Source organism: Tachypleus tridentatus, chromosome 6 (assembly GCF_004210375.1).
Source record: "Tachypleus tridentatus isolate NWPU-2018 chromosome 6, ASM421037v1, whole genome shotgun sequence".
Lineage (NCBI taxonomy): Eukaryota > Metazoa > Arthropoda > Merostomata > Xiphosura > Limulidae > Tachypleus > Tachypleus tridentatus.
Window position 1 is genome coordinate 93,599,809 of NC_134830.1, and position 14,935 is coordinate 93,614,743.

Genomic DNA, 14,935 nt, shown 5'->3' on the forward strand with positions numbered 1-14,935 from the left:
AAGCCTCTCACCTGCAGTGACACTTGGTTCTGGAGGCAGATAAATGAAGAACTTACCCACACACTTCAATTTGATAGAAGTGAACATCTTTCCTGATGGGTATCCCTCTACAGACATTATTGTTGATTTATTTAAACCTTTTTTTAGATTTGAAATTTTAAGTCTTGCTGTTGTCTAAACAAACTGGTATGTTCAATGTAAACAGTCATACTAGGAAAGTGAGCCCTCAGAAAAAACAATTCTGTAAAATGGACTAATAACTTGTGAATAAAATTTAGTATATCTTGAGACTCAAGCCCTGTCCTTCTTTTCCTGACTTCTGGTCTATCCTTCTGTCTTTCCATACTTTTTGGTTCTCTAACATCTTCTCTAGAGACAAATTTTTAGCTATCCATACTAACTTACATTTCAGTAATAACACCAGTGCTCTTCCTAAAGCTGACCCTAATGATGACAAACTTTTTAAGGTTAAACCTGTCATGGATTATCTACTAAATCTTTTGTTTTATACTATTTGCCTGACAGAGAACCAACCATGGAGAAACAAATGTTGGGCACAAAATGTGGTATATTTTTGTTTTAATTTACCTCAGTTTAAACAATTATAACAACACAAATTCAGTTGGCATTACTACGTATTGGCCTACAAAATACAAATGTAACTATAATACAAGTATACTGGAAATTAAAGTGATATTTCAGCTACCGTACATTACATACATACATAAATATATAATACATATTACTGTTTACTTATAAATGTTTATACTTTAGTTATACTTCTTGAAGCACAAAAAGTGAGAAATACACTAAAGAACAATGACTTCAAGCACACAACTGTGTTACTGTATTAGTATCCTCAAAATCCCTGTAGTTTAGTAGGGTCTCTAAATAAAGTACATGTGGGTTGAAAAAATCCCATTCCTATTCAGAGCAATGATTTGTTCATCACACTTCAACAGTTTGGGAAAAACTACTTTCTCCTTCAAACTACTTATAAATAACTGTCAAAATTACATAAAGGGGAAAATCCTCTTTCTATTGGTTATATGTGACACTAAATAAGAAATTTCAAAAGACTGGTGTAGAAAGGTAGAGCCACTCTAGTAGATTAACTAAAAAAATGCTATTTCATCAAATCATATAGGTGGTAAGTTCTTATTTTATATTTAGCTTGTCATTATCTCAAATTCTAGTTACTAATTTGTTAGCTACTTGTACATGCTGTATGGTGGACATAATAAGATAGAAACTAAACAACAAGACAACTGGATGTGTTATGTGGCACACAAAAATCAATACTTAACATTTTTTTCTTTACATCTTTTAAATTAAGAAACCAAAACACATATAATATTAAAATTTAAATTATAAACTACATTTTGATGCCAATCTCAATGATGTAAGTGGTAAAAATATTATTTTATAACATTTTAAAAATAATACTCCAAAACGTTGTGACGTGCACTTTAACTTACTAGAGGTGAAAAGGTTATGCGACTCTGTGTCTGAGAAATGAACGTGAGCAGTGATATATGAAAAAAATATCTCCAACTTGTTTTTTTGGTAAAAATATAAGAACAAATAATAAACAAGCCCCATGAAAAGATCCAAAATAATTCAAAAGAATATTAGGGCTGAAAAGAAACCTGCAGTAAACTCACAAGAACATTTTTGTAATTTTTGCCACAGAGAAAAAAAAGAACACAAGAATAATGGGGAGCTTAAATACAGATCGAGTAAACAGGATGAACAGACACAGGTGAAGAGAATCATATGATTAAACTCACTAGGGGCAATATCGTGGAGTAAAAAGACTGGAGCAAGTGAGATAGAATTTATACCATTGCTTAGATGAGCAAAGAAGAAAACATTCAAATAGAACAAAGCTAATGTGTGTGAGAGAAGTTAAGTGATTTTACTGAAATGTGGTTTTTAATATTAATGTTAAAAACTTTTAAATTTAGACTTTTACAAATATGTAGTAAACTTTACAGAAGTAACAATCATTACATTTCAATATTAACAAGAGTTTGGTAATCACAAAGGAAAACATTCCCAAAAACTAGTTAGGATAATGTGTAGACAAACAGCTGCTTGAGAAATAAAATAATGGTTTGATTTGTTGAGAGTTTTAGTTTAATTCCAGTTTTAACAATGAATGGTATTTGTTCTCAAACAATTGCTGTATTACATGGACAGAGAAAATTATTTTTTTTGCACACTTAAAACTTTTGGTAAATTCTACCTTCTATTTATTTAGATACATTTTATAATAATGATACACAAACTGGTTTACACTCTTTACTTAATAATCAAAACAGAAATATGATTAACTAGGATTTAGAAACTCTGAACCACTGGTATACATAGTTTTCATAGCTGCTTTGGCTTAAATAAACATTTTCTTTAATTTAGAATAATAATGGACTTACAAACTGAATTAGTTACATGGCACTTTTGAATATTATATAAATGATTTCATGTGTGGTGCAAGAAATAAAACTCTAACTGAGCTTTTAACTTTACATGATCACCTGTGGGTCTGTGACTGATTCAGATATTGCCTTGTGCGGAAGGACTTTACCACCATTAATATAAATTTCATCTTTAACAATAACATCTTCACCAAGAACTGAGGTATTTTCCATCCGGACCTAAAATAGAGAAGATAAACTAACTTAAATCTTAATTTATAGTAAGATAAAACATTTTTATTTCAAACAAGACAGTTGAAAATAATGACTTCTACTGAACTATGTGATATTTTGAATTTTCAATGATAAAAAAATATGAAAAAATAATGAGTGGAAGGCCTTAAAAACATTTACCCCTACTTAGGAACAAGTAAAACTACTGATAACTTGTTTCAAAACTTAAAATTTTAACTGTTATATAAAACACTGCAAGATTATATACAGTATCACTATAATTCACTTAAATATATAATATATAAAGATCACGTGAAGTGAGCCCAAGTATACAAAATACTAAATTTTGCTACACGTACTCACCCATTGTCCAACAACACATTTCCATCCAATAACACAAGACTCTAACCATGAGTGAGACTTTATATGTGCTCCATTTAATAAGGTGCAACGTTTAATACAAACTCCATCTTCTATCACGACATTGGAACCAATTGTAACATTTGGTCCTATCCTACAATTCTTTCCTATCTTAGCAGAGGGATCCTGAAATAATGATTGTATATTATTTATGTATGACACTGTTTTGCTTGTTAAAAAATGGTGAATATAATGTATTCAAGCTATAACATCGATAAACAATAAGCAGCAAAAGAACCTGAAAAATGCACAACAGGACTTGCTATGTTATTTCATTTAACGAACTTTGTTTTTAATGTTTACAAACATTAGCACATTTTACATTGTGAAGAATTTCTTAAAAACTGTAATTATTTACATACAATTTTAATGAATATTGAAAAAAAAAGGAAACTAAATAAGTTACACACAAAAAAAACTGTCAACTTATTACAAAAACATTTCTCAAAAATTCTCAGTACCAGTAGGATACTTCACAGTTTATAAATTTGGTATCAAATATTGTGGATTATAATTCAAACTTTAATATTATACATTAGTTAATTTCTTAATTCAAAAGTAAATGGTAAAAAACAAATATAGTTTTATGTGTGCCATGTGGTATGTTGAATGCAGCACTAATTCAAATTAGATGTTAGTGTTGCTAAAATATAAAGTCTATAGTTTTGTACAAACTAGGAACTCAAATTACTAATATTGACAAGTTAGAATGTGAAATAAACTCCTGACTTTTCTACTTGCTGAGATATTGCTCATGTACTGAATCAAACACAGTGACCCCCACTCTCTTCTTTCCACTTTTGGAAATGCTCCCTCATTGAAAAACAAAATGTCCCCCTAAGTAGCTCTGTTAGCCATTTTCAAGTATCACATCATCATTTCTTTCTTTTAAAACAAACTTCAATACATTAAATTAAGTCTTTAAACTACTTGTAATTTCATATTATTTTTTGGCTCAAACACAACTTCGTTACTATGTTTGATAAATTATAGTGGAATTCTGTGGTATCAGTATAGTTATGATTTTTTCGTTACCTCAAATATACATATAAAACCTAAAAAAATTATTTAATTTTACATCCTCCACACGCAAAATTTTAAAAGGCTTAGCAAGCTACTAGAAGTAGCAACTGAGTACAAAAGTCATAGTAACTAGAAGATATAATTGTTTACTATATTTATTTATTTACTGTTTTATGTTTCAAGAAAAATATGCTTAAGATCTTTGTAAATAGTAACAATACTGGTACTATATGTAATTAATTATTGTTAATGGAAGATCATTGATTTGAATTATGCTCCTTGTTTCTGAAACTCATTGTATCAGTTAAATAAATATTTTATTGTTTTTAATTGAGTTTCTATATTTCTTTCATTAACACGATAAACATTTATACAAACTAGGTGGACTTGTGAGCCATATCTCAATCCCAAATTTAATATAAATTCTACTTATTCATTTACAATTTACAGTCATCAGTTCAATCCCTGTTTCACTTTGTAAATCACTTGAAAATAAGTAACACAAAAAGTATTTCCCACAACTTCTAAAAGTTGATACAAGGTTTCTTTTTCATGAAGATATACAAAAATACTTATTGTACCATCTGGATTCTAGAACATCCTTTTTTATTTCATAATACCTAACTTTTAGGAAGCAAAAAAAACAACAACAAACCTTAAAACTTATAGACTCTGGTACAAGTTTTCTCTTTCATATTAACTTACTATAAATATATTTCCCATAATTTCTAGACTTTGAGACATGGTTTATGATTTAAAGTAACTGAGAAATAGAATACTTCCAACAACATCAAGACCTAGTACAATATTATGTATCTTGTCATCTTACCATAAGAACATTCCAAACATTTTCTAAATCACAGTGCATTTACTAGTACTTTGGTGTAAGTTTGTGTTTCCTGTTACTTTACTGCAAAAATATTTCCTATATTACAACCTCATATGCATTTTGTTTCATATAAACTTATCGGAGAATTTATTACAACTCAGAGCAAGTTTTTTTTCTTTAAATGTCATCTTACTATAAGAACGTTTCCAACAATTCCTTGACCTTGGTACAAGGCTTCAGGATTTTTTTGCTTCATGGTATTTAAATATAAGCACATTCCAATAAGAAAGTCTCGAGGCTGACCAACATCCATCCAGAATCCTTGCAACTCCATTGCATACAGTTCACAATTCTCAGCCATTTCTGGAAAGACTTCTTTTTCTATTGATGTTGGCTTGAGCTGGAATTCATAATCAAAAGCTTTTGTTTAAAAACACTATTCATCATAAAAGCAATTTGATTTAGTGCAGGATAATTTTGTGTAAACTATACAGTTTCTAAGTGCTTTTGATACTTAAAACATTCAAAAATAAAATTTTAAGAGTTCTCCCAGTAAGAAGAAGAAAAAAAAAAGTCACACATTAGTATATTTCAGAGTTACATTCAAATTTTAATTAAACTTCATTATAAATATTATGTCAATAAAGTTGATATCAAATTTAATTTGCAATTTCAGTTCTAATATTATCTGAGTTTCAATATCTTAATTTCAAAAATAAATATCAAACAATTCTGCCTTCATGCCTCTCTGTCATGTGATCAATAGATGTTACAAGAGATTTCTTGTACCTTAAGTGATTTTCTGTGTTCAACCGATATGAAATACACATTAAATATATTGATTTCCAACCTCCAACCTTTTTTGCTTCTGTGAGTTACAAAAAGAAAAAAGTGAAGCCCATGTGATATGCCCTCCCCATGTCATTTTGCCTTTCAAACATGTTAAGAAATCACTCTAATATTGTTATTAGATTATTTATAACCAACAGAGAGAACAGCTTTTTTATATTTCTCATACTGTTATTTCATTTTGGCATCCATAAGAAGATATTACTACTGATTCATTGTTTGCCTGCTACAAATAGCTAACATAAGTTCTTAACATCCATAATGCACTTAGAAAAACAATAAATTTATAGTAATTTGGCAATATTCCATATTTAGTACACGTGTTTTTCTTCTAAAATGCATATCAAAAAGTAACATTAATTATTTTGTGAAGAACTAACACAGTTTGAAACTTAGTGCAAAAGAAATATACTCTCAAGAACAAAGTATTGAAATAGGTTTCAACTCTAATGCAAGACAAAAAAATTAAAAAAATATCTACCATTACATATTTTTTGAAAATAGTAATTAACATGATAGGTTGTTTACACTTAGGTTTTCCTATTATCAATAACTGACTCTCGTGCATTTAGATAGGGTATAAAAAGCATTATAAAGAAATAAAATTATTAGCAGATATGAAGAGATCAGAAAACCGATGTTAGTAGGGTAAATAATTGGAGTTCTCCGTTACAACCAGTAGTGATGCTAGAAAAAAAAAGTATTATTGATTTTTTTTTTAATTTTACATTTCACTGTATATCAAAACTTATGCTAACTGTAGAAAAATAGATAAAATAAGAGATAAAATATAAAGTTCTAACGTAGAAACTTTTGATATTACTTTAGGAGGTTCTACAGGTCATTCAAATAAAATGTAAAACTGTATAATTACTTGTTTGCTTATTTTGGAATTTTGTACAAAGCTACTTGGGGGCTACCTGCACTAGCCATCCGTGATTGAGTGATAGTGATAGAGCAGAAGGAATGCAGCTAGTGAACATCATCTGCCAACTCTTGGGCAACTTTTTTACAAATGAAAAGTGCAAATGAACATCACATCATAAAACCCTTACAGCTAAATAGCATATTTGGCAATGTCAAACTTCTGATCCACAGATTTCGAGTCAAGTATATTATCCACTAAGATCATGCCATGCCCTTTAAGATAAAAAGAAATATGTCTGTTCTTATTATTAAAATCATCTTTCACTCAGAATGACTCAGTTAAGGTTTTGTAAATTCACACATCTTTAGTAGATATATTTTATTAATAAAAATATTTTTTCTATAAAACTGACAACTTTTATTAAAAATTTGCTAAATTTTATGAAGATGTTAGCAATAAATGAAAAAGTTTAGTACATACTACTATATATAACTTCACAGAAATGGGGTAGGTCCAATGGACCAATACACTAAAGATGGTTTGTGTGTTTTGCTACACTGACTTGGAACAGTTCATTAAAAAAAGCTTACTTATTAAATAAATTGTAATTGTAGTTATAGTTTTTATAACTGTAGTATCAATTCACTAAAGATAGAAATTGTATCTCTCAGTATTTCCCATAAATATATCGTTATTCTTTACTTCTGTGTTTGTGTTGTTCATCATCTGCCATATTCTCGTTCTAGTTCATTGGTTGTTCTCACGCCTACCAATACCTGCAATTTCCTCTTTTAAATTCACTGACTTAAAGGAAATTATAAATAATCCTGACATGACTGATAACCATCCAGACAAAAGTAATGAATAAAAAAGATTACAAGAACAGAATGAATTCCATCTTGTATCTCAGAATGGCTGGTATGGGTATTAACACTTATTGAAAATCAGAGAACCATGTTTTGACTTTCCTAGGTCATCTTCAAAGAGAGCTTGCAACTGACCATTGCTGGACATGACTTACAGACAAGAGTACAAATGGGTATGGAATAGTAGGGGGCATTGCAGTTAGATGTTAGGTTATCAATTAGTATTGGTATAAATGTGTTCCTTTATATTGGTTGAATTTTAATTACAGTTGCTGTATAAGTAAGGCTTTGATTTTGCTTTTGTTTATATCTGTTTCCCTACTTAGTATCTGGGAGTTTACTGGATTACTGAATCCCTGAGATCCAGCACATGAAACAAAACAAAAACTCAACATATTAAAAAGCCAAATAAACACAGTCACAAAGCTATGGTCACCCAATGAAATTAGCAAAATAAAACAACACTTCATCAACATCAACAAATTTCCTTCAAAAACTGCTGAAGAAAAATTAAGCACACATACCTAGCTCAACAACAAACAAACAACAATAAACCCCAAGATACAACAAACTACAAAACAGCATATCAGCAAAAAAATAACCAACATTTGGAAAAACCTTATAACAAAACACAACATTCCAGTAAATACCAAATTTATTCAAAAACCAGGTACAAAACTAAATTCCATACTATGTAAAAACTACACTGACAAAAACAACATCAACATAATTTATAAAATACAATGCAACAACTGCCACAACATCTATATTGAGGAAATAAGCAGTGAAATGGAAACTATATTCAAAGAACACAAAAAACACAATTGTCACACATTTTTGAACACTGCATATCAAATAAGCACAAAATAACTACAGAAACCACCAACATACTAAGTAGGGAAACAAATATAAACAAATGCGAAATCAAAGAAGCCCTACTTATACAGCAACTAAAGCAAAAACTAAACCAATATAAAGGAACACTTTTATACCTATACTAATCAATAACCTAACATTCAAGTGCAATGCCCCCTACAATCTCATACAAGTTTATACTCTCGTCCCTAAGACATGTCTGGCAATGGTCAGTTGCAAACTCTTTTTTGTCAACCTGAAGATGACATAGGAAGGTCAAAACGTTGTTCTCTGCTTATCAATAAAAGTGTTTACACCTATACCAGACATTCTGAGATACATTTTTATTTCAAGTGGGTTTCTCGTCACCAAGAATGAAATCTATTTTATACCTCTCCACCAAATTTATACTACTTAATTTGGATGTGCTTTAGTTTATCTTTTAATGAGAAAAACAGTTAGAAACTTAAAGTAAAATACCATCTCCCAGTAAACTCTTAATGAAATTTACCCCTGTGGCTCTTGACTTAGTATACTATATAGCCTTCCTAAAAACAAATGTCAAATTAAACTATCAAGCCTATAGTTTCTTCTGATTGCATACATTCTTACCAACTAACTAAATTTCTAGCCCTATTACTTCAATCCCTTACCATCAATAAATTTACTGTCAATGTTTCATTCACTTTCATTAATGAGATCACTTCACTTAATATTCAAGAGGATTACTTTATGGTTAGCTTGGGCATAGCCTCATTTTTAACCAACATTTGAATGGAAAAACAACAGACATTTGTTTCTCTGACCTTTTCAAAAATGACTCATAAAAAGTAATTATTTGAATTAATAAATTAAACAACTACTTGAACTCTATCATTTATACTTGTGTTATATTCAATGATTGCCTTTTAGATAAGATAGACAGCACTGCAATGCAGTCACTTCTTGACCTGACCTTAGCTAACAATTTTCTTTCTAACTCCAAGCAGTCATGGCTTGAAAACTGTCTGCATGGATTTAAACCTATTCACTATAGAAGTTAACAATAATTTTATTTTTCAATCTAAAGAGAATGCACCCAAATTTCTTACATTTTGAAGTCTTCTCACCCCAACATAAACTTTATTTGTGAACCTATGAATAACCATATTTTTCTTATACATCCTTGTAAACTGCAAATGTAATAGTTTTTCCATGTGTATATACTGCAAGGAAACCTTCATAAGTCTCTCTCTCCCTCTAATAACAAATATAATCTGATCACTTGTTTACCTATCAGAGCTTTTAAAATTGGTTATTCTTATATTGCTGTACACAGTAAAAAAAATTAAAAAATACATCTTCATAATATGAAAAATTTGTATCTAAAGCCTTTTCTTGAGGACAAAATTCATGGCTTTCTAAATGGAAAACTCAATCTCCTCAACAATACCTATATGATGATTGTACCTATATGCCCTGTATATTTGCTTTCCTTACTTAAGTAAACAGAGCTTAATTCTTAAAAATCAACTCACAAAACTGTCACAAGTATTACACATAAATCCAACTGAAAGCCATCATTAGACTGTTTTCTATCTAATGATTATTCTGAATTTATAATATTTGTGCAAAATGCATATCACTTTAAGAACAAACCCATATAATAAAAAATTTGTTTGATGCACAAAATGAAATTGTGTGAATTATACTGCTGATTCTCTCATCGATGATTAAATTTTTGCCATTAGGTTTTTCCATATCTGTGAATGAAATTATTAAGGTTGATTACACATCTTCATTTAACATGTTGTTAATGCAAGGAAATGCTCTGGATTTTGATGCAACAAAATTCAGAATATTCTATTAAAGTTACTGTTATTGTGAAATATGGCTACAGTATACATTACAGTAACTCTTTTGAATTGGAGATACTGTAGCAAGGCATGTTAATACAACACATAAGCATGGTCAAATGGACAAACTACTACTTTAAAGATAACTAGTATCTTTTTGCTGTCAGCTTTTGATGGCACTTAACCATACTTTTTGTATACTAACAATACTACGGCAATAAATAATTTTATTTAATTAAATAATGCACCATGGAACACAGAACAATAATGCTCAAAAACAAAATATCCCACAATTATCACAGTTTTCTGGATTTCTAATTATATGATAAGAAAAGTTAACAGTTGGAACTGGAACCAAAATATACAATTCTCTTTGCAGAAAACAATGTAATATAATATGCCATTTGATAAATTGAAACTTTGGCTTTCTATTGTTATAAATAATACAGTATTAAATTTTAGTACGAACTACTGACAATCTGTAAAAGAGAAGATGTGACAGGTGGGCATAGCAAGAGGGGTCTGACTTTCTAGCTTATGTCCCTGTAACCAAACACAGTTGAAGGATATAAACATTAAGCTTTGTCCGAGTAATAACAACATTATAATAGATAATTTAGGAGGAATGTTGAATACATTATGAAAGAGAGAAGACTTCATGAGAAAAATGTCACTATTCTCATCACAGAAGATTTTTTTTTTAAATTCTGAATTATAAAATTAAGAACACATATGATATCAAAATCAGAGTTATTTATTTTTTGGTGCCAAGTTGATTCATGTACCATAATAATAAAGTAGTTTAAAGTTTGGATACAACTCATTTAAATCTCAAGACATTCACAGAATCGTTTTATTTTATGATGTCACTATATTTCTACAGAAAATATACCCAATATATAAATGTTAGATATCTGGATTATATGATACATATTATTTCACTAAAACTACAATGAAGAATAGGAATGCTTTTCTCCAGTGTTTATGATGTGTAACACAAAATGAATCAGGTAGAAAACAATACAAACATTTCCAATGCCATCTACCATCCTAATTCTATTATATGACAATGTTCAAACAAATTTGGGCAGATAATTAAAAAAGTAAAGAAATAATTTGTCCAGAATAATCATGGAAAGTGTTAATAGTTGAAATTGTGAATATAAAAAGATTAAAAATCTTGCAAAATGGCACATTAAAAAAACAAAAAAAATGTAGCTTTAAATTTATGTTTTTCTACTTTTTGCTGTACATTGATGATTTTCCAACAGTTAGCATTAAGAGTGAATAAAATAACACATAAATACAAAATATTTTAGTATTCATATGGGAGGTTTTAAAGGTTAAGCAAAGGAATTTTTTAAGCATAAAAATCACCCTTCCATCAAATTGATTCAGTATAGGCTTCATAAATTCATTTTTTTTCCCATACAACTAGCTTGTTTCATCTGTACCTTTTTTGTCACCAGCTATGAAGCAAAATTTCATTTTCTATCTGCCTTTTATCAACTACCATCTATCACACAAAACCTAAAGTTTTCTATATTTCATGGAGTATTACCTGCTAACACAAATTTTCCTTTTCTTCTTCTTAACAATAACTGTTATCTCAAAGCTTCAGCTTTAATCAATGTTCTATTAAACAGTAACAATTGACTAAAGTATAAATGCTTACCTGTATTCTATTTAACACTGAAGGGTTAAAGATGTACATTCCAGCATTTATTTTGTTTGAAACAAACTCTTGAGGCTTTTCCACAAACATTTCTATCCTTCCTTTCTCGTCATATACTACAACACCGTATTTGGATGGTTCTTCTACCCTTGTTACCTAAAAAATTAGTAGTAAAAAAAGTAAAAACTTAAATATTTCCTTTACTTGACTTCAGCTTAGTTTTATGTGAAATGTACAAAACTGAACCTGTGGTAAATCTAACTGGCTGATTTGTGAAGAGACTCAAGAAGATGAATCAGTTGAAAAGAGAACCTCAATCAAGTTAAACTACAAACAGAGCATTATTAGAACCCTCTGATAATAAAAAATAACAGTAATAAATTCTTAATGTAAACAAAAAATTAACAGTCAGAACTTTTATTACTATAGCAAAAAGTTGTAACTCATTCTAAGTTCTTGCCCCATTCTAGACACTTTTGAGATTTTACGTTCTTTAACCTGACTTTCATGTATTGACTTAAGAATGGTTGTTGAGATTAATATTGCAAATGAGCTATTTTTTTCATATTAAAAATTTACTACATGATCATTTTTCAAAGTATGTTCAACTGGTCACATAGTTTTAAATTAAATATGGTTGTAAAAACAATATCAAAAAAATTAAAATTTTTAGAATTAAAATGAATTTCAAACATATTCTTACCTCTGAAATACAGCTTATTCTTGCTGAGTAAAGTTTAATCCATCAAAGACACATTACTGAAAAGTTCTAAATATCCTTGATGTAATACATAATGTGTGTCATATCTAACCACAGTTCTCTACTTACTCACCTTCCACATGATTTATTTGCACACATGTAAGAGGAATACTTAAATTCCACCTTCCTGTCCAAAACCGCAGTTATTTTGTGAAACTACAAATCTCATCTCATGGTTGTGTGATGGGAGTGGAAAATGTGTTTGAAATTCATATTAATTTTAAAAATGCAAAATTAAAAACAAACAGATTTTTCATGAAACAGGAAAAACAGGATACCTGGTTGCTCAGGGTGGAAGAATCTTCTATTATGCTAGTTGCAATTAGCATATCTGGGTCACGACATTTCTTCGAGGGATGGTACCAAAAAAGAGGAAGAACTTTACAAGATACCAAAATCCTATTTAGTGTGAAAGATTCTTAGTGGATAATACCAGACCACTTTATCTCACAACAAAATAAGACTGGACAAATCCAAGGGTAAAATATACTACTTATCTTCATCCATATTAAAAAAAAAAAAGAGGGCAGCAAACAAAATAAGTTAGGTCACTTACTAGCCTAGGTGAACCAGAGGATGTGTTTGATAGCCCAAATATGTTGCAATACAAACAGTATAGAAGAATGATGTACTCAATTTGAGGGAAGAGCTGAGAGAAAGATGGATATTCAAAATTATACTCCACCCACTCCATTAGAATGTTATATGTAGATATAAAATGACAGGTACCTGCTGAGGCATCATCATCCACCAGGTGGCATCCTATGTTCACATCTTGAGGACATAACCCTTTAATTAAGCAGTAGTACAGAGAATAGTAAAGGTCAAAGACAAATATAGAGGCTCTGTATAAACATATACAAGTCTTCACTAAATAATTCTAAACCATATATGAAGACTGGCCATAACAGAGAAGTTGTTGACATTTTTTTTTGCTGTTGTTATATTTAACTCTTTCCAACCAGGGATTATAAGTATTTATAGAGAGGAAATAACAACGTATTTTGAAAAAAATACTTTTGACTTATCTATAAAAGTTCCTCTTAAAATTAAAATCATAACTGAAATGTTGAGATCTTAAATTAACTTTTGATGTAAGGGATTAAGCATTTTTCTAGGATGATGTAATTAAAAAACAATCAAAATTGTTAAGTAAATTTCCTGCCTCTACAAATATAACTTGTTAGTGGAAAAACCTAAACAACAAACTAGAAGCCTTTGCATTCATTTGAAACTTCCTTTTAGCTCAAATAGTTTGTAAACAGTGAATTTTAGATATTGATGTCAAGAACTGTAATATTCAACTATCTGCATGTTTTATTAATTTTACAAATTTCTGAAGCAGAAGAACTGTAAACTTATCACCTGAAACCTGGGAATATATTCTTTCTTGCAATGTATTTACCACAGAGCTTCTTTCCTTCCTTACATAGTTACACAAAAACATCAAATTTCTTATGATGCTTTAAAGTGTTTGAGTCTGGAGGCTGACCAGAATTTATTGTTGTCATTTAGTTATGGTATTCTGTTATTTGTAATCCGTGGAAATGTAAAATATTAGCTTAGTTTCTCTCTATGTCAATTTATTTTAATGAAGTAATTTTCCAGGCAGTTTTTTTACATTTACAAGATATGAGGAGTTTCATAACTAGAGGGTATCAATCAATGCTAAGATCATATTCCTCTGTGAAAGGTAAGATATATTATGTTCTACTGAACAAGTTATCTAAACTATAAAAAGAGGACACAGATAAGTTTTAACACAGGTTGAGATGCATAATATCTATCTATATTAGTTTTAATATCTTGGATAATTTTTTTATTGCACAAAAAAACATAAAAAGAATGAGTGTTAGGTTAACTTTATAGAGTTTAGCATTATTTTTGATATCAGGGGAAGCAGAAAATACAGAATCCTCTAACATAAATCTAGCCCTATCATATATTACAGAAATAGGTTCATTATTTAAGCCAGCACATACCTAAGTTGTAAGTAAAACACAGAAGCAAAAGTGTTATCAGAAATAAGGTTAGTTGATAAGTTCTTTTCTTCTAAAATAGAAAGTGAAAACATCTGGACAAATGGCCAGGATTGTTCACCAACAGACAAGTAAGGGCAAGGTTTTGTGATATTGGAGTTAATCAGAATGGGAAATACCAGAGATAACTGCAGGTGTCACCCAAACACAATGATTAGGGCTGTAAAAGGAGTTATGAGATACCCTTATACACCTGTAATCTAATGTGTGAATATAGCCTCAAATGAAGAAGCAGATACTTCTGAATTAGAAAAATCGTAACACC

The 14,935-nt window shown here is 29.7% G+C and overlaps 1 protein-coding gene across 10 annotated transcripts in view; it reads right to left on the reverse strand.

Annotated features, from left to right (window-relative positions):
* Positions 1–2,225: 2,225 nt before the first annotated feature.
* The window catches only part of Gmppb (GDP-mannose pyrophosphorylase B), a 48,967-nt gene continuing 36,257 nt past the window's right edge, over positions 2,226–14,935 (reverse strand). For all 10 annotated transcript variants that reach the window (XM_076506230.1, XM_076506231.1, XM_076506224.1 and 7 more), the window contains 4 exons: positions 11,872–12,027; positions 5,117–5,323; positions 3,015–3,197; positions 2,226–2,657 (listed from right to left, as the gene is read on the reverse strand). In XM_076506230.1, the coding sequence (XP_076362345.1) occupies positions 2,526–2,657; positions 3,015–3,197; positions 5,117–5,323; positions 11,872–12,027 (678 nt within the window). In that variant the 3' untranslated portion in view covers positions 2,226–2,525. The remainder of the gene's footprint in view (positions 2,658–3,014; positions 3,198–5,116; positions 5,324–11,871; positions 12,028–14,935) is intronic.